Source organism: Ischnura elegans, chromosome 8 (assembly GCF_921293095.1).
Source record: "Ischnura elegans chromosome 8, ioIscEleg1.1, whole genome shotgun sequence".
In the NCBI taxonomy this organism is placed as follows: domain Eukaryota; kingdom Metazoa; phylum Arthropoda; class Insecta; order Odonata; family Coenagrionidae; genus Ischnura; species Ischnura elegans.
The window spans coordinates 86,822,084-86,847,392 of NC_060253.1; the positions used below are offsets into that span (position 1 = coordinate 86,822,084).

Genomic DNA, 25,309 nt, shown 5'->3' on the forward strand with positions numbered 1-25,309 from the left:
TACCGATCATTGTTTTGGAAAAAATTTGAGTGCTATAATTAAATGGAAAAGTGACGACTATAAGGGCATTATTTAACAGTTCCCAAACAAACTATAACCATAACTACAATGGGGTAACATCACTTCAAAAATATTTTGCTACTTTTATCCTCAACCATTTATTTACAATTAAAAAACTTTATAACTGGGGCATAGGAAGCCTTCAGATAGGACAATATCCATCCAAGGGAGGGTCCAGACAAGAAGAAGAGATGGTATACTAAATTTTCAAGCATCAAATACTGTTGCCATGCGATCCGTATTTCCGACTTTCCACAGGTTTTATTTGCATTAGCTTCCAAATTCCAAATGATAATTATTTCCGCCTCTAATCCAACGATCCCCATTTTTCGGCCTACTTAATGTAATCGGCCGAGAAACTGATTGTGTCACAAGCAATACCGAGTCATTTCCGACAGTTTGAGCGAATGCGAGAAAGAAACAATTTCAAGATTCGCCAAAAATATTCCGCATGATGCGCGAAATCCCTTTTACAAAAACTGAAACAAAACTTCATGCGACAAAAATAAAAAATAAAAATAAGGATATGGATCAGCTTATTTTAAGGAGAGGGTAACTTTTTTTGGTACTTACTTTAGAATGTGCTTTTATAAGAAAGGCATAGTGTTTCACCTCGGCGAGTCACTGTTAACGGGAAAATTAGAAATTTGAAATATCAAGGAACAAATTTCATACACACTTTGGAGAGTATTTTTTTCCTGTAAAGCTACTTTCATGCATACATAATTATTTTCTTATAAAAATGAATTTGGACCAAATTTACGGATGAAATACATCAATTTATGCATGTCTTAGCACTCGATTTTCATCGCTAATCACTCAATTCAACTCCCACCGATGTATTAAATAAAAGCTCAAAAAAAAGTCTTCATTCGTGAAGCGTGCGCCCGCACTATTTGGCGGAGTCGACCACAGGCGTCGCTATGCGTGCCAGACACGAACCACCCGCACCACAAATCACCAGTCGTCGCCGACGGCAGTCTACCCCGTCCTCCAACACCCTAGCTCCCTCTGGACTAACGAAAATGTCGTCTGGGGGAGCAGACTGCAGGAGAAGAGATAAAAGGGATGGAGACCAGTTGGGATAGAGAGTGAAAATCCTCATCTTCAGCGCTATGACTCCGCATTGAAGAAAACTACGCAACAGAAACTGACTTAAACTCCGTCTCTCGCGTACAGAAAGCATTTCTACCACAGTTTAAACATTAAAAGTGACTTGACAAACATTTATTGAAAGACTCAGTAGTGTTGTCGGAATACACTCAAGTGAATGGTATGAATACATGATGGTGAATACTAGACCATTCAATCCACCAAACCTAATATTTCGAGTACAAAAGATGATCTCTATCTATGCCTACCTATAAAAATTAAAATTTGCCAGCAAAACTTTCATACAAATAATCAGTAACACAGATGGAAAATTACTAGTGTTAGTGGTTCGTAATTGTGCACCAATAGTATTTCACTACCATTATCACTGAATTCCTAAGGAAGATTATATATGAAAACCAAACTCCGCAACAAAGATCGGCCATAAAAATTATAAAGTTGCATAACGTTCTCCAACAATACCTTTAGAAATGCAATTTCACTAAGAGGTCGTTAATAACCAACTCTGCTTCGAGGGGGATCGAGGCATAACATTAAAAACTCTACTTCACTGAGACAATGGAAAGACTTGAATTAACTTTGTCCTGAAACTATGTTGACAATTGAGTCATTGCCCAGGCGGTCTATGCTTCTAACTCCTTTGAATTCGAGTTGATGCCGATTTTCACCCGACTTAAAGAGATGTTCAGGGGAGATGATGAAAGATACATACCACTGAAACAAGACAGTCTCCATAGGATCAACCGCACGAGAGTTTCAAGACAGTTTAAATTAGTAAGACCGGAGTGTATCTGTTTCCTTCCTCGCCTACCCACCATGTTCCCATTTTCGCCTACCCACCATTTACTATCACAGTTATTAGCATCTTCCATTCCGTAAGCATAGGTTCTCATCCTCTCCATTCATCTGCTCCAAGAAGTCTTTTTGTTTTGACTTCCACCATGTCTAGCACTTCTTCGTTCCTATTCCTCTGCTTCAATTTCACCATCACCATTCTCCTCCATACCTACTCCATTGGAAAACCTAGAGCTTATTCTCATCCTTAATTCTCAGCCTACACGTTTTTGCCCTGGAAATCGCTACTCACCTCCGACTCTCAGCTAAGTAGCCTTATTTTACACACGCATGCATTTCAAATTCTCCAGTCACTACTCACTCCTGCTCTTGTGCTCATCAAATTACTAAAACATTCGCGATACTTGTTCTTCGAATAAGTAGCATTTGGGGTAACTCGGGCCGAGATTTTAAAATCGTCAGCGTCTCCTCTCTTGAGCCGAAGACCTCATCAGGACTAATGACCGTGTTGCCTTTATTAAGCATCACTTTATAGGTGGTGGGTGCTGGCAGAGACTTTTCTGGACGTCTTTCTTTCTAGAAATAACTGGAAGCCATGTATCGATAATTTACTGTCCGTTGTCTAGCAAAGAAAGACGCCCACTAAACTGTCAGCTCCCATACCCTACAAATTGATGCTCAATTAAGGCGACGCGGTCATAAGCCAAGATGAGGTGTCCGATGTAGGATAGGAAACGTTGGTCATTTTAAAATCCTGACGCGGCTTAGCAAAAGCTACAATTATTGACTCTTATGCTCATTTCTTTACTAACACCTCTTATTTCTCAATATTTTCAATGGTAAAAAAAACATGTCAAATAAATACCCGCACTATTAGAGAAGCTTCTTCAGCCGCAGCAGTGATGGATAAAACCTTAATTGAGGCCGCCATACTTCGCGTGGGGGGTGGGGAGAGAGTCGCGACTGCGGAACTCTTGAAGGAGATCCAAAATCAAATCGGCGCCTTCTCGTATAATTCCCACCACTGCGACCGTCCGATATAAACCACATAAGCCGTCTGCAGGGGACGCCGACCCCTGCGCCAATTCCCGACCGTTCTAAATGTATCTCTCCCTCGTTGGACGTCTCGCCAAGTATATCGACGCCCGATGCACACACACTCGCGTGCACGCTTGTCGCGAGGTTGAAGCGAGAACGACGACAGACCCCTAAAACATTTACCATACGCGTATTAGCATATTCCAATCTACTTACTCGGATAGGTTAACAGGGGGCAGCTTGGAGAAGGACACAACACCAACCCCGTGATTCCAAAACAGCAAAGTTAGTAAAGAGAGCAGAAACAAAAAAAACCTTTTTACATATATATTCAGAGCCACCAAGGCCATTTCTTAAATCTATACCGGGGAATAGATATGGGGGTAAGCTATGAAGCAAAATAACCTGACATTCATAAAGAGGTGACTTGACCTGATGATGATTTGCAAGACAATCAAAACACGTGTTGTGAGCTGTTAGCTACCATTAGTTGGCAGTAAGGCATCTTTGCTTATCACTCGAATTGCTATTCCACGTAACTTCTCCAGACAAAGTTGACTTCGGCCAATAATTATGCTTCCAATATAATTGCACGGATATGTTGACGGGGGCAGCTTGGAAGAGGACGCAACACCACACCCATGTTTCGAAATCAAAATCAATACACCAAAATTATTTCAAGTCAGCAGAAACAAAAACACCTCTGTGCGCGACATATTCAAAGCGACCAAACATTTCCTTTAACATTTACCCATGAATAGATATCTCTAAAAGTACTGGAGAACCAAGGTAATGCCTTTTGGTCCTTGGTTCAATGAAAGGAAAATCCTGATGATCACCTCCTCGTGGTAGAGAGGGGGCAACGTTATTAAAAACGGCTAACGACACAGGGACCGAGTATCTCCCGGGATAAGGAGACCCCCCCTGTCAAAGCCAACAACCTCTGTAGAGGATGGATGAGCGGACAGGGGTTAGGGCACCCTCTTGCCCTTGGAATGGGAAATCATTCCAAAAGGCGGATGAACCCACAAGGTCAACGGCATAGGATGCGGAAGGCAAGGGGAAACCACCGCATTAAAGACCCTTACGGTATCCCTAGTCCCACTGGACTACAATGAAAGCATGGTGATTCCTGAGAATAAGAAATATTCCGGAGTAATATGCCCACATTCGGATCTCCGGGTGGGCACTATCCCAGGAGAACTGTGTGGTTTGAAAGAGAAGAGAAAGAAGAAGGGAAAGGTAACATCAGCATTGAGAATAGGAACATGGAATGTCAGAACAATGAATAGGAAAGGGAAGTTGGAAAATGTGAAGAAAGAAATGGTGAGACACAACATCAGTATTCTAGGATTAAGTGAAGTAAGATGGGAAGGAGAAGGAGAATTTGATTCAGGAGATTATAAGATTATTTATAAGGGAGGGGAATCTAAGGAAAATGGAGTCGGGTTGATATACAGAAAGAATTTGGAGAGGAATATAACTAAAGTTATGCCAGTAAGCGATAGAGTAGTGGCTATCAAGATGTTGAGTGAGCCAGTAGATACATTAATTATCCAAGTGTACTTGCCAACATCAGATGCAGAGGAAGAAGAGATTGAACGGATATATGAGCAAATAGAGGAAATATATGAAGAAAATGGAAAAGGCAAAGTAAGAACTATAATGATGGGAGATTGGAACAGTGTAGTGGGGAATGGAAGAAGGACGAATGTAGTTGGAGAATATGGACTTGGAAGTAGAAATGAAAGAGGAGAAAAATTGATAAATTTTTGTGAGCGCTTGGAGTTATGGATTGCAAATACTTGGTTTAAAAATCATAAAAGAAGGTTGTACACGTGGAAAGCACCTGGAGATATTTCAAGATATCAGATAGATTTTATTATTGTCAATCAAAGGTTTAAGAATAGTGTTAAAATGGCAAAAACCTACCCAGGAGCAGATGCTGACTCTGACCACAATCTTCTAGTTACTGATATAAGAACACGATTGAAGCTTGTTAAGAAAGGGAGGTTGATAAGGAAATGGGATGTAATAAAGCTGAAAAATGAGAAGAATGAAGCATATAATAAAAATGTTGAGAAAAAATTGGAAGATGTAAGACAAAGTAATGAGGTATCAGAGGAATGGAATAACATTAGGGATGTAATATGGGAAGTCTTAGAAGAGGAAGTTGGTGTTGTACAAAAGGAAAGAAATAGGAAGGAATGGATCACTCAGAGCATGATAGATAAAATGGAGGAAAGGAGAAAGTGGAAAAATGTTCACACTGAAGAAGGAAAAGGGCAATATAGGAAACTTAACAATGAACTACGAAGATTAACTGATAAGGCAAGAGAGGAGTGGATGGAGAGAGAATGCGAAAGGATGGAAGTCCTAGAAGAACAAGGGAGATTGGAAGAAATGTATAAAACAGCTAAAAAGTTCACAAAAAGAGAGCCAAAGAAAATAAGTAAACAAGGAATGTTAAATAAATACGGAAAGATAACAACAGGTGTTGAGGAAAACAAAAACATATGGAAAGAATATGTGAAAGAACTATATGATAGTAAAGACGATCATTCTGAGATGGAGCTGGAAGAGGAATGGGAATGTGAAGAGGTGAATAGAGGACCAAACATACTGAGAAGAGAAGTGGAAAAGGCAATAAAGGATCTCAAGGAAAGGAAAGCAATGGGATGCGATAGAATACCATCAGAAGCATTAAAGAACCTAGGTAACAATGCAATGAGTCGATTAACAAATTTAATCAATAGGATATATGATACCGGGAGCTGGCCTGATGATCTACTTAAAACTATTCTAATACCAATACCAAAGAAATGTAATGCCAAAGAATGTAAAGACTATAGGACAATTAGTCTTATATGCCATGTTACCAAAGTAATTACAAGGATTATATTAAAAAGAATCGAAGGAAGAATTAAAGAAAATATGGGAGAAGATCAATTTGGATTTAGAAAGGGTAAAGGGACTCGTGATGCAATAGGATGCTTGAGGATGATAGGAGAAAGAATGATGGAAGTGAATAGATTTGTACATTTGCTTTATTGATTGGGAAAAGGCATTTGATAAGGTTAATTGGAATGTGTTATTGAAAATTTTGAAAGACATTGGCATTGATTGGAAAGATAGGAGATTAATAAAGGAGATGTATTGTAGGCAGTTAGTAGTTATAAAAATTGGAGATGATGAAACAGAAGAAATTGGCATAGGAAGAGGAGTGAGGCAAGGGTGCTGCCTTTCTCCAGAGCTCTTCAATGTTTATGCAGAAAAAATGATGGAGAAAGCTTTAGAAAAAGCTAGAGGAGTTGTAATAGGAGGAGAAAGAATAAAAACAATTAAATATGCAGATGATCAGGCAGTGCTGGCAGAAAGTGAAGAAGATTTACAACAAGTGATGGATGATATAATGGATGTGGGGAGGGAATTTGGAATGAACTTAAACATAAATAAAACCAAGGTGATGAGAATCAGCAGAAAAGAAGGTTGTGTTTGTATATCCTTAGAAGGAAATATCATACAGCAAGTACAGACTTTCCAATATTTGGGAAGTCTGGTAAGATGGAATGGAAGTTGTACTGAGGAAATAAGAAGAAGGATATCAATAGGTAAAGGAGCGTATGGAAAGGTAAAAGCATTGTTAACAGCAAAAAGAATTCCAATAGAGATGAGGAAGAGGTTTATGAAATGTTTTGTGTGGAGTGTAGTGTTGTACGGATGTGAATCATGGACTGTTAAAAAGAAGGAGGAGAGATATTTAGAGTTTTGAAATGTGGGTATGGAGACGAATGTTGAAAGTGAAGTGGACTGACAGAGTGAAGAATGAGGAAGTTCTAAGAAGAATAGGCGAGGAAAGAAAATTAATACATATGATTCATAAGAGGAAGGCAAGTTGGTTAGGGCATATATTAAGAAGGAATTGTTTGGAACGGAGAATAATAGAAGGGAAGATAGAAGGAAAGAGAGGAAGAAGGAGGATGGGAATGTTGGATGATATAAGAAGAGGAAGAAAATACAAAGACCTAAAGGAGGATGCTCAGGATAGAGAAAGATGGAGAGAAGTCCAGTGGAAACCTGTCTAAGGACAGTAATCACTGATGATGATGATGAGATATGGGGGGGGGGGGGGGAAATAAGCCAAATAATAGATTATGGCAGTCACCGAAAATGGACTGCATGAGCCATCGCTTCAGTACTTTTCCGCCAATAACAGGGAGAATGTAAAGCAGAAGAATTTTTCGACTTTACAGTGTTAACTCTCTTCCTTATGTATTGTTACCTGTCCATATTTTCTAATTTTATTTCCTCTTCGCAAGTAATTCACTCCAATGAGTAGTCAGGGATGAGACAGAGTGAACCACCCAGGAATTACACCTCCTTTACAGTCGACCACTAAATGCACTGTCACCCGCCGTACATTTAAATGGATAAACTAAAGTCACTTCACCAGTCCATGGAGGTAAAGAGATACGAACTTCACTGGGAAATAAGGCATGATAACAGCTTCTAAACGAAATTCGTATTTGTTATGATATACATATAATCTGAAAATTTCTTTTCAACCACGAGGGCATTGGAGTGATTCTTTTCGATATTCCGGGGGCGTAATGCGTATGCTGCCCGCTGAGAGCGATCTTATGGTGAATTTTACTTATTTCTGATGTTCTATCCCAATCGTTTGCTCGAGAGCCATCATTTTGGATGCCTCTACTGCTATATCTGACCGTATAAACAAATAGAATGATCGTGTACTCAAGGTTAAACTCATGAACAAAGATAAATCTTAGATATATGCTTAATTAATTAAGCACAAAAGTAAGGAAACAATTTATCATAACTTACATTTGGAGCATGTTTCTCTACGGAATAGGGTAGTTTCCTTCATCAAAGAAAACGAAAGGCATTTATTGCGATTCCTTACCCACCATTAGTGTATTCATAATATACAAATTATTTGGTTTTAGAAATACCGGTTTAGACGAATGGCAAGGGTCAATTTTATCCTCATTTGAAAACGCCAGATTGGCGCCCATGCGATGCCACTCCATGTGACGTCACAGGGACCTAGTTTCTATACGAGTAGATAGGAGTTTTACATCGTATGAGATTACCAATGCAGGCATGAGGCACAGAGCTCAGGGAAACATGTCTTAATAATCACCTATTAAAACTGGCTAAAGTCGTAAAGTTTTCTTCGCATGATAAGGTATTAATAATCCTTTTTTAAGCCAAGCGCTACCAGCTAGCATGGTACTCTGCTACCTGCTAGCATCCTGCGTCGTATCAACGCTCAGAGCCTCGCCCCAAGGTCACCTCACTTGCGGCAGCATCGGGAACCAGAACGACATCACAAGGAGTTTTCCCGGCATTCATACTTAGCCGTCGCGTTTTCGCACGCTTGAAAATTTTCACTTTTCATTTAATCGCGAAAAATAGATATCGTCATTTAAAAATCTAAAAGCGTGAAATACGTACTCCAGGAGTTTCTTTTCTTTTCTCTTTCCATTTTGGCAATAAAAAATTAATAGGAAACCACCCTATTGAGGCATGCACAATGACAGCAGCGGAGATCAAAGGTAGACACCTTCGAAATGTGGTGCTGCAGAAGAAAGATGAGGATCAAATAGATCGATATAGTTAGCAATGAGGAAGTCCAAAGAAGTGAAGGATAGAGAAGAAGCCCCATGAAAACCGTAAAAAGAAGACTGAACAATATGATAGGGCACATACTGAGACATGATGGTATGATGATGACAATGGTCGACGGACAAGTAGAGGGTGAGAACGGAAAAGGAAGACCTAAAGTAAAAGACATAGAACAGGTAAACATCGATGGGGAAAAGAAGAAATACGTCCGTGTGAAAAGATTAGCAGATAAGAAAATTGAGTGGAGAGCTGCGTCAAAGCAATCTTAGGATTGATGATCAACGATGATGATGCTTAATTCCTTAATTCAGTTCAAGGAACTTCTTCTTCAGTTTTGGCTTCGAGAAAGGCCGCACGTGGAGCGACTGACGCTTTGAAATTCCCGCCAGGCAAGTGCGCGCGTAGCCCCACCCAAGGATATCCGGCTGATGCAACAACCGGGCCCGCGCGGGCGAGAGGTAGTAATTTCACTGCCGACCTAACGCTAATCAATAGAGCAGAGTGGCGCAGTGGAAGCGTGCTGGGCCCATAACCCAGAGGTCCGTGGATCGAAACCACGCTCTGCTAATAATATTTTTTTTTCAACCTATAAAATAAAATCTAATTACATAAGTTTTGTCAAACGGTACGATGAAGAAAATAAAACATTATATAAATAATCATTTTACGTTAACCTGCTAAATTCGCCAAACGCCGCCAACCGGAAGCAGATTATCAATACCTATAACAAATTAAATGTTTTGGCAATGTGCTGGTTTTCGAGTTCATGTTTCTGGTTAATGAACGATTTTAATAACTTTTCGACAAAACATAAAAGCATTCTTGGATACATATGTTACGGATGTTTACTCGTGCAAGATTTTGGTTTGAGATCTCTGTGCACCATTCTCTACTGAACCGTTCTTTTCTAATGAATCGTTACTCTGATAGCACTCCCAATCAGTTACAGAATTCAATTACATTTAATATTTCCACCAATCGTGGGAGTAGCAAAGTATTGGCGACACAGAAATAAGTATTTCGATTCATTTCCTGATTTGAGCGATCAGCATAAAAAAAACCGGTAAAAACGATGCGGCAATTTATAATCTTTTGGAAAAACCAGATTAATGGTTCGAACCGGTGCAAAGATATTTTTCCCATAGGTGAACCAGTCTGCAGGAATTCACCGAAAAACCGCCCAGCCATACAGGAGGCCATCGAGTAAGACCAACGTCAATCAGACACCGGATCCAATAACGACGATTACGCTGGCTGAGTTCATTTTTCAATCAACCCCCACATACCCATTACTAGACCCTAAAAAGCAACCACGACCCAATTCCAATAAGAGCAACTGCTAGCCACGCTTGGTCAATTTACAACGAGAACAATTGTCGGTTACTTGACTTCAATTTATATCCCCACACCCACTATGCGGATCCTAGCATGGGTACCACGAACCATTTGCGAATGGACGATCCTTAAGCGGAGAGAAATGTATCCTCAACGTTCATCAATATTATCATCCCATGATACTATTCGCTACAGCAGGGGTCGTCAACCCGCGGGCCGCAGACAGAACCGGAAGTTGATATAGGCGATCCACCCCACTAATAGTTATCTAAAATTTTACAATCAGAATAAAGAAATTACTTGATGAAAACAAAAATCCAGCTGCATAAAATCTCGATCTCGATAATAATTCGAGCTTTCATCGACTTGGACTATCGAACGTGAAGTTTCACCATTGAAAGTTGTGAACCAATAGAGGCTCTTTCAAGGTATCAACTAAGTTAAGTCAAGTATCCTCGATTAAGGCTAGGGTCATACTTAAAGTGAGTGTATTTTTATAGAAATACCTGGTGTAAATACTAGAATTCGTGGCCCACATAGATTTACCAAATTACTATACACGCCAATTCAATAACGTGGGCCCGCGGGCATAAAAAGGTTGTCGACAACGGCTGTACAATAGCTCCAGTTACAGAGAAAAAATGATGAGAAGGCCGGCGATGGAGAAAGAAGAGAGAGAGAAAGGTTCACCGAGACGCCTCGACCCTTTTGTTCCCAGGAAAAATAATTCGCTAACCTTCGCGACGCGAAAGGGGTGAATAAATTGGCGAGGCCGGACGGGAGGGAATGTTGTCGGGCGTGGATGATGACACGGCGGAGAGAGAGAGAGAGAGAAGAGATTCAATCGATCGCAAGTGGACCCATAAATTACGATAAGCGCCGTCGCGAATCGAAATGGTTGCGCGACAAATCTGACAGCGACAAACACGATGATCACAAAGCGACAGTCCCGACCTCAATGATTGAAGCCGTCCGATTCACACATGTACTATCGGAGAAAAAAATATTTCAATTTATTTATTTTTATTTAGCTACTTTAGGGATGAGTCGAATTGTTTTGCATATATTTGCAAGAAAACAAGTGTAGAGAAAGTACTTTATGATAAGCCTTCTTCCGTATTTAAAACCCATTTACACCGTTTCCTTAACATCCCTGATAGCGTGAAGGTGCGAAATTTTCACACGGGTCACCTAGTGCTTATCTGATTCCATTGAAAATTTCTAGATAAATCATCAGGACCATGAAAAGGCCATTACCTTGGAAAAAATCACCCGAAAAAAAACTATAAAAAAGCAGTTGACACAACAGTACATCAAGAGATGTCTCATCCTGCATGTTCATTGTTCATAATTGTGATTGTTCTTAATTGTAAAAGAACTGGGTCCATAGCAGAAAACATTGAGTCCAGATGTTTAAAAAATTATATTTGAGAAACGCTGAGTGTAAATGATAAAATTGATCAGGTGCTGGAGGACAAGTACCTTTCAAAATTAATTATTTTAATACCTTAGTAGATACCCTGTCAAAACTCCTGAGTGACGTAAAAGCTAACCTTCAAGCACTTACATAATTATCATAAAAGAATAATGCGGTTCCAGAAATTCATGGGAAGATAGTAGGGATAGGGAGGTAGAGATTTTTCAAAGCCTGCCCGATCTCTGCTTGAGTGCCAAGAGGAGGCCATTTCAAGCGCAACACTCCGTCCGTCGGATGGGACGTTAAGCCGAGGTCCCCTTTGCGCCTTTCCATAGGATTGGACTAATGTCGACTCCGACTCTCTTGTCGAGCGACCAAGGGTCCACACATTGAAATTTGTTAATTGCGTAAAAACAAAACTATTTGAGACGAAAAAATTCGAAAAATAAAAAACTGAAAGAAATATTGTTTTCATTTCAACCCTGTTCAAAACCGCACCATTCTGTAATAATAGCCCTGCATTTTGCATACTGTCCGTAACAGTTTAATACTTTCCTGCGAAAATTTATAACACCTCCTATTCGCGTTCTCAGAGTAAAAAAACGGAAACAATATAAAATTTAAGTTCTAGCTTACCATATGTGTTGGTCCCCAAAGTAGATACATTTCGAGCCCTAGCACCGATTTGAACCCTCTTCATCTCAATGACCGCTTTGCTATCTGAAATGAAGAAGAAAAATATTATTAAAACGGCATCAAAAATGCTTAAATTCATTTTTGGCTTTAAGATTGGTATCGTGAAAAAATATTGCTAGTAATAAAGCTAGGGTTGTTCATGTAAAAAGAGGGCGAATCCCGTTGGCTAGCTGAGTACCGCCTGAAAATTTGCTGTGATATACCAGGAAGAAGACACTCAAACTTCCCAAATATATTTATTTTCTTAGCAAGATGCGTTTTGTTTAGACAGCCTCAGCATATATTAATTTACACTAGCAAGCTACAAATTGAGTTCTAAGCGTTTACCTACAGTTTCACAAAACTTTAAAATTTTGTTATCCTGGAATTTCCTTGTTATTTGTAATAAAAATGAAGAAACTGAATTCCAGTTTCAATTGCAAAGGACCAAAATTTGCAAGAAATTGGATACGGTTAAGCGGAGTAGTCCTTTGAACTCATTGAAAGACCGAGACAAATTCATATAGCTGATACACCAGAAAAGCATATTTTATCGAGCTTATTGTGAATAAAATTTCTGAGGAACTGTGTGGACCCGTAATCAAAGGTGCAGCCTTATCCCACTGAAAATCATCTAAATGGATCGATCGCCCACGGCACTCATAAAGAGCTAATTCCGAGATATTTCAAGATATGCACAAGGAAAATATCATAGCTTTCGCAATCGGAAAAATCACGATTGACAACATTTCTGGATGATAAACACGTCATAAAAATCTGAATTCCTCCAACGCGATTTGTGATCAGCGCTATCTGAAACTTTCTCGGCGCCGATGCACATTAGCCATCGAATATCTGGTAACACACGCATCCAACACAATCGAGTCTCGATAGCTAATTGATTATCCAGCATTATCGGACGGATGAATGAAGGTCATTCCATACATACGGTCCATTTGCACAGGGGACTCTGGGAGGAAAATAATCAAAGCCTATTCTTCCAAATGGTTATCAAAACTTGGAACACTGAGTCTCGATTGATCGAATGAGATATGGATATTTAAGACTGCGTAATAAGCATATTTTTGACGTTGATTAGTACCTTGGAATTAAATGCACATCGATAAAAATGTCACACTGCAAAGGAAGCCTAGATTTACAGCGCGCTTTAGAGCTCTGAATGAAGATGATGATCTTAATGTTGAGAAAGGGAAGTTCCAATATCAAAGATATACTTAAGCCTCAGAGGATGAGAAAAAATCGATATTTGACTCTGACAGCAAAGATCATTTTTTGGGTTCGTTTTACGTAACGTGAGTTTTCAAATTTTCCTGAATAATGGCCAGTCTGTACTACTTTAACACTGAAACCGAGTGTCAATGATAAATGAAGAGTTCCCGAGCCTTTATAAGGTCTTATACATGAAAACAAATATAAAATGTGTCATCCATACGACCTAGAACACTTAATTCAGCACTAGATTACTGAAATGCATTGCACAGAACCTATGATCCCTCAATTTACACCCCCAGTTGTAAAATATTTTAATACATTGAATAACTATCCAAAGTATTATTTTTAAAACTTGAAAATTACGCACGGTCTTATACCGCGACTCAATACTCACTCAAAACTCTGGCATTGCTGACATCTTAAAATTTTCAGTCAATTTTCAGGGTAGGCCTCTATCAAAATTTGTCGGTATTATAAATATAATCAAATTTAAATTCATTGGTCAGATTCGAAAACTTTGTCATGGTATCATTTTGGACTCAAATATTTTTACATTTGAGATACATTCAAACTAGACCACATTCTACCCTGAATACACTGCAAATTTCACTGCGACGATGCAACTTTTAAATGAGCAATAAATCACGACAAGAGGACCAAAATACGAGCATTCGAGTGGAGGTAATGGGTCCTAAAAAAACTACAAAAATCCAATACAACTTTCATAATTCATCGATCGACAGGCTCTGGGTGAATTAGTACCCAATCAGGTCTTCCCACACTACGCCACAGTAATAACGTCTCATCGCTATAACTTCATCGAAACACACGCCCTCCAACGCAGCGGTGAAACTTGGAAGTGGTGTAATCTTCTATGCATCAACTGAGTCCTTGAGTCGTGGTCATTGACAAATTACCCCCATTATCACGACCTTCAACATCCGGTGACCTCTAAGTGCCTCTTTCATCGGCTTGAAAAGCCAAATTCGATTAATTCCAGACCTTCCTTTCCACAGCCTCTAGAGGTTCCAACACCATATCATCATCATCATCATTGTGGCTATCCTAGAAATAGTTTACTGCAATCAAATAATCTTCTCTATTCATTAATTTTATGGGAGGATAAAAGCAGCAAATGGGACTATAAAAAATAAATCATCAAATCCTTGCACCAGAAAGCAAACCAATGACTAGTCTCAAAAGAAAAAAAATATTACGATTTCTGAATGGGATGTACATCATCAACGGTCAATAATCCCGACTCGGGTTCTCGCTAGTCTCACTATTTTCCCCATTAGCTAATTAAAGAATACATTTTTATTTCATAAATTAATTCGTAGATATTTGCGCCATTAGAATATAAAAAGATGTTTCTTATCAATTATATTCTAACTTTTGTAATTCTATACGCCAATAGAGAGGTGCCCCGCATCAACAATATTTATTGCGTTATTCCTTGTGTGATTTCATAAATTATAAAAACCCTAACCCATGGTTCAAACTATTATTTAAAGCTGAGTACATTAATTATTTGCAAGGATTTCAGGGCAAGGATAGGTATAAAAGGGATCTCAGTACCCTAGTGGTTGGGCCGCTTGGCTGTTTATTGAGGGGTACTGGGTTCAGACACCGTAATCCCTTTCCCCGTAAAGGAAACATAATGTTAAGAAATTTAAGAAGTGATTCTTTTTTTCATATTTTCGTCGCATTGACTTCAGCCAACTAAAGAAGAGACCTAATGAAGAATTAACTAAGGAAACACAATTAATAATCCGGTTAGTTAAATTTCTTCCACTCACGAAAAACTACTTGCTCACCTTTGTTACCGGCACAAAGCCGTATATAAAGATGGGCAAGGCATTGAAAATGACCTCTACTGCAACCCACTTATCCTCGAGTCCAAATCTAGCATCCCGGCTCTGAATATAATAAGCTCCCAACTTTGACCCTGGATGCAAGGATAAGGATAATCGCAACGGCAAGGAGCTATTGAGGGTATGACGCAAGAAGGCAAATCGATACGTTCGATGACACGCTAAGAAGGGTCATCCGATGCATTGAGGAGTTTGACGTGTGACCTGCCAAGCTCTCTGCTCCATAATCAGCGAAGCCTTCACTTTGAGTATATACACATATTGTGGTCCAAATGTGCCAGGTACTGGGATGACTCGTAAAGACAAGAAGACAGCACACCATTGGTGTTATCATCATAATCACTGGTTAACAATTCCCAGATTGTTTTGTCGGAGCTCTTGACTCAATTCTCCTATCAGCTTAATTTTTCACACTTACGTATTTCTTCTCTTTCGCTTCCTTCTTTACCTTTTCCAAACATTTTGTTTGAGGTCTTCCTTTTCTGTTCTTGCCATCCACTTGTTCCTCGACGATTATCTTCATCAGGCCATCATGTCTCAAATTGAGGCCTATAAAGTTGTTCCGTCTTTTAATAAGGTTGTCACGAGGCATCTCTTCTCCTTTTCTTAGGATTTCCTCTTGATTCCGTCGATCCATTTGATCCTCATCATTCTTCTGTAGTACCACATTTCGAGTGCCTCTATCCTAACTTTCTTCGAGGCAGTCATTGCCCATGCCTCACTTCCTTTGAGAAGCACACTACAACTGTTAGTTCTGATTAACTGTTTCCTAACTAATTTCTTTGAATTTCCCGCAGTAGGTAGATCTTTCTTTTAGTGGAATGGTCTCTTCGCCACGGCTATTCTGCTGATGATTTCTTTCTTGCAAATCCCATCGCTAGTTATCCTGTTTCCCATGTTACAGAACTCATCCACCTCTTTCAGTTTTTGTTCCCAGGTTTTATAACTAAGTTAATTTCAGAATGTAATACTTCCCGGTGAATACAGAAAAATACAAGTTCGGATAAATTTAAAGACGATAGAATAAAAACGGAATAACAGCTCCTTAAAAAAACACACACCTCACAGCAATGAACACATAAGAGCTAGACTAATTCCTTTGGAATCTGACACTGTTGAGGTACCCTTCTTAGTAAGGAGCAACATTAAGCATCACTCACGCTCGAGCAGTCTTTTTTTACAAAATACTCGTTCAAAGCGTCTTGAAATTTCAAGGAATAGGAAGCAGACCTTGAGGTAAATTTTCATGTACCTCAAAGATGAAAATTTTCCCTCATTACATCATCACATGTGAAATTTTCATACAAGAGAAAATTCAAATGTTCGCCTCCCATAAGTCTACTCTACCATCCAAAACATTTCTAGGTTATGACATAAATTTCACACGTGTGATTCCAATTAAAACAAAAACAAAACACAACCGGTTCAGAGGGAGTGTCTCCTTGAACATGAAAAATGTCACCAGTCACCCAAAAAATGCCTTGGTAGATTAAGCGGTAAGGCCTCTGGCGAGTTCTGGATATCCAGGTACGAATTTAGAGGAGTCACTTCCCCGAAACTAGTGATCGTAAATTTTCCAGAATATATTCAGTACTAGGATCAATACTAGATATTTAATTTTAGTTTTTTAATACTAAAATTTTGGAACAAAAGTTTGAATCGTTGGCAACCAATTTGCAATGTAAAGATCATCGGCGGGGACGCCAGCGGGCGCAGAAGCGCCGCTGAAAATACGGACGACATTTTTAATGTTGGCGCTCAAGTCTCAAGGCAGATGATTTTTCCTGGGTGGAATTTCCGCACTTAACGCGAACTTGTGGGTGAATCCGTAAGGGTAGCTCTGGTGTGCGGTTCTTCTCTTAATACAGAGATTAGCAGTGCCAACCAGCCTGTTCCAAGCCAGGATGAATCCGCTACGCTATTACTCGTTGCCTCGTCGCCTATCGTTGTGTTGCTGTTACTTGTCATAGTGTTGCCCCTGTTGCTGGTTGCTAGAATTTTTTAAAGGAGAACCACCGCTGCAGTAGGAAGACAGGAATTAATTGTGGCTTGCCACTGTTTGTCTCCCGTTTTCTGAACAGGCTGTCATTGGTACGTTTTTGCAAGTTTTTTCCCCCGCAACTTTCCGGAATGACGAGGTACAGCGCTGGGACTAAGTTTAAACCATGAGTGCAGAGCAGAGAATCTAAGTCCGTGGTGCAGAGTTTTTGCGTCGAACGCACCAAACCCCATCCCTGTAGCACTTGGTACGACTAAGATAGACTCTTAAATGTGACTGCGCAAAATGCAGACAGACTGACACGAACCACGAGAATGGCCGCACCTAAGGCGCGCTTCTTCAGCTATAGCGGTGAGTAAAACTCACCCAAACCCGTCACTTTACAAAAGGATATTTTAAAAAAAAGTGCATGTGTACCGTGACACTCTAAAGTGATGTTTGCGTGATAAAGTAAACTTAAAACTATAGATTTTGACAAAACATTAAATAAATTCAAATATTTGATATTTTATTTCCATCAGTCTTAAAGGCCTGTTTACACGGTACATTAACCCGTACGAGTTAATGCCTGTTTGCGTGAATGAATTTTGTGGACCGGAACGGAACGTGTACGAATGCATGGACCCAATTGGAATAGGTTCTATTTTCTTTTCATGCATTCACACAAGTTGGGTGGTGACACGGTGCATTTTGGCGTTTTTTTCTCGCATTCATACATTTAGACATTAACCCGTACGTGTTAATGCACTGTGTAGACAGGCCTTAAGATAATAATTTTTTTAACCATTCCCTCATGAATTCGCTGTTGCGAAATCGTAAATATTTTCCATTCTTTTTCCCTCTCTCTCTTTTGATTTTTCCTTACAAAAGTTGCAGACCTTTATCTAAGTGACATCCTATCCCCAACTACGCATTAAAACGCCACCAATGTCACCAATCCCGTCACCAAAGAGCGATGCGTCAGCCACATAGGTGGCTCAAGACATCAATGCCTCTGGGCGCGAGGAAGGATCACCCAACAATTAGGTCAAACCTTTAGGAAGGGTATGAGGAGCCACTTAACCCAAGGAATCCGTACCAGCCGCTGATACAAAACGTATGCGCGCGTCACCGCCCATCGCGAGGGCCAACTTACTGCCCAGGCGTCCCCGCTCATCCAAAGACCCGAGGACGCCACTAGGACCTCCCCTGTGGTGATGTCACTCCACTAATTCAATTCTCATCCATCATTAACCTTTTCTCCTGACGTCCCTTCCCTAATATCCGCATCAGAGACATCAGGAAGCAGAACTCCACGAGCAATTTTCGGAGGGAAGTGTATTCGAACTGGTTTTAACTAGAGAGCAACAGATCCAGCCTTCGAGAATTAAAGTCACGGATGAGTCTACTCGTACCCTTTTCCCTAGTGGCATTTCTACCCAACATATGGTAAAGGGGATGACACTACCATATATTCTGCACCCAAACGCGGCCGATTTTCAACCAAATTTATGTTTATGCGACACGATTAATATACTAAACTCTTCTTTCATTAAATTTTCAAACTAAGATAGCAGCTGATTTTAATATTCGTTATTATTTAGTGTACTACATAATTTTCAATAATTATTTCATTAATAAATATTCTACTCCGGATAAAAATAAATTTCATTTGTTGTCAGCGTTGATGACAATCTAGATATTTTAGAGCAGTAATATTTATTATAAATTAAGTGACGATGGCAAAAACTTGGATCGAAGGTTGGACACACTCGTGTAAAACTACGAATGTACTCTCAAGCTCATTTTATTCAGTTAAATTGTATTTTTTCAACGATGAGTAATAAATGTATCCTACTTTGGCCATATTTCCTCAATTTCTACAAATTAAAGCAATTTTTTTAAATCGTTTCAGGCTTGACTAGGTGGAAATGCAATATATCCACGGTAAAATATTAACTACAAATGGTACTTTCCACGCTTCATGTAAAACTCCATGACCGGCCATTTTTTCGACATTCTATGTCATTTTCAAGGTACATGAAAGTGACATTGAAGCCGTGTCCCAACTCGTTAGCCATTAGGCATCATGTATTTAGCCAGCCAGATTCTGGGCAGCCAACCGCAAGGGAGCATGAATTGGGACATCCTCACGCAGGTGCTGCCATCTACTGGGCACTACGCCAATGCAAAACAAGAGATATTCGGAATGATTTGAACAAATGATCAACAAAACCCACCCTAAATTGTTAATGTGATGTGTCAAGTGATTTTGAGTATTAGATGTCGGAGAAGAGTATTTAATCATAATTTTAGTATCTTAGACAATCTTTTTGTAATAGTAGAGTAGGGGTATACTTTCAAATTCGTATTTTTAGTTCCGTATGGTTTTGTTTAAGAGGTTTTAGATAAGTTTGTGGCGAAATGTTAGCGTATATTCCTTTTAATTGGTTTGTAATATTTCAATCGTCTCTCAACCAAGTACTTTTTCGAATTCCTTATATTTTAGCAATTTAATTTCTAGTTTTGTATTATTAAGAACAGGTCTATTTAGTCTATTCAAACGGTTACCGTCTGACTTGGGAATTATTTTCAAAATTTATTTAAAGTATGGTTTACGTACATAAATCAGGTTTCGGTATCATCTTATAATCACTATAGATTTTAATTTTTGTTACTTATTCCGATTCCAATTTCGGGACTTAGTCCAATAACATATAATAATAATTGTTTATTCTTACGGGTGTTAACCTAATGTACAAAAAGTGTTAAATAAGAATTTAGACATAGTGTTACAGAATTAAGTATACCTATATTAGAAGCATATAAACATCAATAAGCATTATATAACACGTTAAAAAAGTAAACGGTAGCAAAAGATAACATGTGATCGGTATAAAAAGTTATAAAATAACATATACATACATAAGAAGCATATAAACATTAATTAGCATTAAAATTAACGCCGCCTTCTCTTTAACTAATTTCTCCGTAATTCTTACACTTCCATTAACGCAATTTCATTATTATAAACAAAATAAAAATTAATAATTATTCGAAACAAGTCTCAAAATATCAACACTACTTGCAAACAAGTACTATCCCTTGTTGACAGCCATGATGCCCTTTCTCCTGAAGACGCTTTGCACGCTTTGAATCATGGGAAAAGTGGGGCGAAGGATGCACTCCTCGATGCCTAAATCTGGCGGCAGCGTTAGCTGCCTAAATTCCCTCCCTTATGCTGGCTAACGAGTTGGGACATCCTTCCAAGATGGCGTCATGGCTAAATCCTGGAATTGGCATAGCCAAATGGCCAATTGGGACACGGCTTGAATGTAGAATTCATAGTCCTTATACTAAGGATAGGGTAGGCATAAAATATGAACTACAAATAGTAATTTCTACATTTATTGAACTCCACTTGTGGCAATGTTTTCAACATTACATGCGGTGGTGTGAAACCAAGGGGTACAAATGATTTTTTGTTCAAAACGGGGTTAGGTACATATATTAGGCAAATAAAACAAACGAGGTCAACTAGATATTCGGTAGTGTATTTGATTTTCCACTCAATATCAGCACAAAACAGAGACTCGATCGTATCCCTTGACCACCGAATATTTGTATATTTCTTCAATCAATTTCTGTACCTAACTCCTTTTAGAAAAAATACCTCTAGTATCCCAAGGCCTCTCAACCCCTCATATGACATTTTTTATTTACCTTGAAAATGACAAAGAATGTGTGCCTTATATTTAAGAACGGAAATTACCATTTGTAGTTTATATTTTATCACGGACAAAATATTTTGTTTACTAACTAGTAACTACTTATAAATAGCAAGCTTAAGGCACTAAAATTTAAATAGTTTCTCCATCTCATAAGGTACTCGAATGGGTGATTCCTATCGAAACACGAACCGCGATTCTCCCTTTCAAAACACAGTCGCTGCGATCACGATGAAATATGGAGTCACCTGATTTGCAATTAAGACCACCGCCACACCGAGCCGCCCGGTTGTAAAAGGTCGACCCCCTTCTCTGTTTACCAACAACGCGAGAGGACGACGCTGTCTGGCAGGCGCCATTTTAAGTCCAGACGGGACGACTCAAAAGCCACTCTCTCGACTTCAGGAAACGGCGGGGTAAAGTCTAGAGGGTAGGGGGTGGAGAAGTGTGGAGTACACACATACAGGGGTGGGAGGTGGGGGATTCATGAATCCCAAAGGCTGGAGGGGGGCGAGGGAACCCGGGGTGACAGACCCCCTTGACTTCCTCATGCATAAATCAGCGCCGAGGAGTCGTTGACATCTCCTCGCGGAAGGGGATGCATCGTCCGCCGGGGGAGAGAGAGGTGCCTTCCATCGCTCTCACCAGGGTTTCGACCCGTCCTTACCATGCCATCGCAAAAGCGATCTAAATGATATAACGCGGCTATCCCTCGAGCACTGAATGGAAATCCTTCTCCAATAACCTATCCGACCAAAGTGAGCATTTACAAGAGGGATCAAGGGGACTGCATAAAGTAAGCCTGCGCGGTGATGAGTGCAATGCGATCCGCTCTTTTCTAATATTATTTTTGCACTATTATGCTTGTCATTGCAAGGAATAGCATTGAAAAATTACGAATTTAATCAATCACATCGTCATAAAAGTAAATTTTGGTTGATACCCTTAAATATACCTAATATCCCCGGGAAACTCGGATCACTTTCTCCGTCAGCGACACGAGTGGCAACTTTTGTAAACCCATTAAAATGCGCGGTGGGTGACGACACATTTAAAGACAACCTTGAGGATCCTCTTTTCTAATATTCGTGAGGGGGACTATCGACTACTGCGCATGACACCAAGATTGAAATAATACAAATTGACATTGATTAGTGCATTGGAGAACTTAATACAAAACTTTAAGAACTTAATACAAAATATTTGGCCAACATTTCGGCATATTTTTACACCTCCATCAGGGCGGATCGAAGACGGAGCCAATTCTTAGAAGATCCCTCACTTTGATATCCAGAATAAAAACGTTGTTTTTAATGATAAAAAATGGAAGACACAATTTTCAATATAAATCATAATCATTACAAAAAAGCCTTGATGAAGGTATAAAAATATTCCACAACGTTGGACAAAAATATGAATATAATTCTTAAAGATCTACACTCCAACACAAAAATCATCGCTAAAAACTCAGTTCAAAAGAAAGAAGAAATACTCAATTTATAACAACTGACTTAATTTTTAGAAGAGCATTCAGGACGATCGGACCCTCTCTTACAATGATGCCATTAATGGACAATCACACATACCCATATCCTGGGTGGTGGAAAAGTTATACACACAGGTTTCGAACCAGCGAGCTTAGGATTGGCAGGCGAGGGCGTTACGTTGTTGCCGATGCTGAAAAAATGGCGATGTATAAGATCACTTGACCGCTTTTGGGTCTCTGATAGGCAGACTAAGATGATATCGTTCATTTTCATGCTGCTTATTTCGGATAAATTTGATTTCCGCTAACTTTTATGTTCACGAAGAAGGAGAATAATGAAGAAGTTGGGATTTCAAGCTGGCCTCTTCTTTTGGTTAACGTGCAACCACTGACTTTACACTCTAGTTCTATCCCCAGACAGGGTGAGAATGAGTTTTGGGTATAGTTCACAAATGGAAATCGCAGTAAATGATATATACATACTGATTGTGAGATTTTCGGCTACTGCGTGGTCACGTGATCCCTATCGGTCCATGATTGACTGACTACAACGATATTGCTTGTGTTGGTGTCGAATATTTAGATTTGAAATTTGATTTCCATTTAATTTATTACATATGATGGAACAGAATTCCGATTTTTTATTTTTAGTCTTAATAAAAGGGGATATTCCTATAGCTAATTATTTTAACATGAAACCAAAAAACTCAGCCATTTTCAAGGAATACCAAACCGAAGACAAGAAAAATTTTGGGGTAATTTATTTCTCTCCTTTCCAGTATATTTAAAGTAGAGTAGCCGAAATTAAAGAAATTTTGAATTTAACTTATTAAAACAAAGTTTAAGCGGTCTTTATCCATTTATGAAGTTCCATTTTTCTTGGTCTAGTCTCCACAGACGCGAGGAGGTAACACCACTCCTTCCTTATCATTCCTGTTCCTTTAAATACTAACACGGCCCAGATGAAGAGGTTTGGATGCTGTTGGACCCACAGTCAAAAATATTTGGCTCAGAAGCCGCTGGAACGCCTCTGATAAACATCGTCAACTTCACTGGCAACGATATAAGCTGCCTCCGATACGCATGAAAGATTGCGGGTTCATCAGGAACGAATGTCCGCGGAAGTTGCTCCACTTTGGGCCCAAATCTGTTACGCGAGTAATTCCCGTGATATAATTAAATCCCGACCATTACTCATTTACATATACATACTACCCCGCCATCCGCCTAAAAAGGCGTGTGACATGGTGTGTCAGGACACCCGCCGTTAACATATAAAAAGCAAATGCTCAAAGAAAATCACGACTACCATTTATTTAAGTCCTTTGTGGTTCGAAGAAAATACAAAGTCCCATATCTATCAGTTCGGCAAAATATCTCTTAATTTATCGCTTCTGACGGACCTGGAAATATACTGGCGCTCTATTATGATGGTCTCGGTGTCGCTCTTAAAGATATGTATTCTCAATTGCTCAAACAATCTAAGACTAGCGAGCAGCCTCGAGTCTCTAGCGGCTCCCAGCCAAATTCGCTCAACATCTGTGTAAACTCTGATACAGACACATTCTCCATAATCTTCGAGGTCTGTTACGCAATGATGCTACCTTCACAGTAATAATAAGCACGAGTAATTACTGAATTAGTACGAATCAAAGATGGAGCCAATTCTAAGAAGATCCCTGCTTTGGATCTTCTAAGAGGGAAACGTTGTATTTAATAAAACACAACGGAAGACAAAATTTTCAATACAAATTTATAATACGAGGCAATCGAGGCAAGGAAGCCAGGTAGGTAAAACATAAGAATGCAGACCAGGAAGCCGCAGGTTATGCTTCCGGAGAAGCCACTGGAGATACATACCATTGTCTAAATCCTAATGGTGAAATTTGCAGCTTATAAGAACTTCAATCTCTATCTTAAGTATCCATGGAAAAAAATTGAGCCCCTACTCGGTGATATCCACGCGGTCTATCGGCCGCATCTATCGAAGCCTAACTTCGGGTAGATAAATTGAGAGAATTAATTAGCTGACATATGAAACAAATAAGTAGGCATCATTTGACCTAAATCTATCCTTGAATTCAAAACAGTGACGTCATGGCAAAATTATCAGTGCCGGAACGCACTTTCTTTAACTTTCTTTAGAAGTGAAATATTAATTTGTGTTTTTATCGCAAATCATTATTTACATTTTATTGCTAATTATTTCGCCATGAATGTATAAATTAGAAATTTTGTGGCAACAAAATTGATGAAAGTGTTATTTGGCTATTTTGTCTTTTGTTAACCAGTGCGGAAACGGCGTTCCGGCACCATGACACCACTGGTTTAAAACAAATTAAAACGGAGAATGCAATTCTTTCTAGAGTAAAAAGTGCACTGCATTTAGTCTACTGTGCCCACAAAATAGATTCCAGAAGTCAAATTGAAAATTACTACATCTAATCAATCATTTAGAGAGTTAGATGAAATTTTTACGTGAATATATGAGCGTAGAGCTCACCACCAATAAAATTATACGCGCGAGATATTCAGGCAAGGCAGGGCTGATCATTTCTTTGGGACACCTCGCATCTTTAACGATTCGTGTTCGCGAGGAGTCCAATATTTGACCCCTACCCCGAAAGTTGAACCTGGAACCCATCGATCAGTAGCCAGGTGCTTTACCCACTAGGCTATCAAGCCCCTCTGAATAAGCAAATGAAAACAACATCCCTCCTTAATTCCAAATAATGGTTATTAATTACCTTTCTATCTATGAGCCCTGTACTCATCCTCCCCCTCTTCCGTTTACTGAGCATCCGTCCAAGGGCCGGAACTAGGAGTTTTGTCAGAGGGGGCAAAGATCACTTGGCCGCCCCGCTTTCCACTTCCCCCTCAATCCCACCCCCACCAATAAAATATAATACCTACGTGAGCTATTATTTT

General features: G+C 39.4%; 1 protein-coding gene and 1 non-coding gene across 2 annotated transcripts in view; one reads left to right on the plus strand and one right to left on the minus strand.

The window, feature by feature from the left end:
* Positions 1–25,309, minus strand: part of LOC124163265 — a 454,892-nt gene that overhangs the window by 269,471 nt on the left and 160,112 nt on the right. Inside the window, exon 3 of the mRNA XM_046540052.1 lies at positions 12,044–12,127. Coding sequence (XP_046396008.1) covers positions 12,044–12,127 — 84 coding nt within the window. The remainder of the gene's footprint in view (positions 1–12,043; positions 12,128–25,309) is intronic.
* Positions 9,151–9,222, plus strand: Trnam-cau. The gene has a single exon. It is a non-coding gene; the product is annotated as a tRNA-Met (tRNA).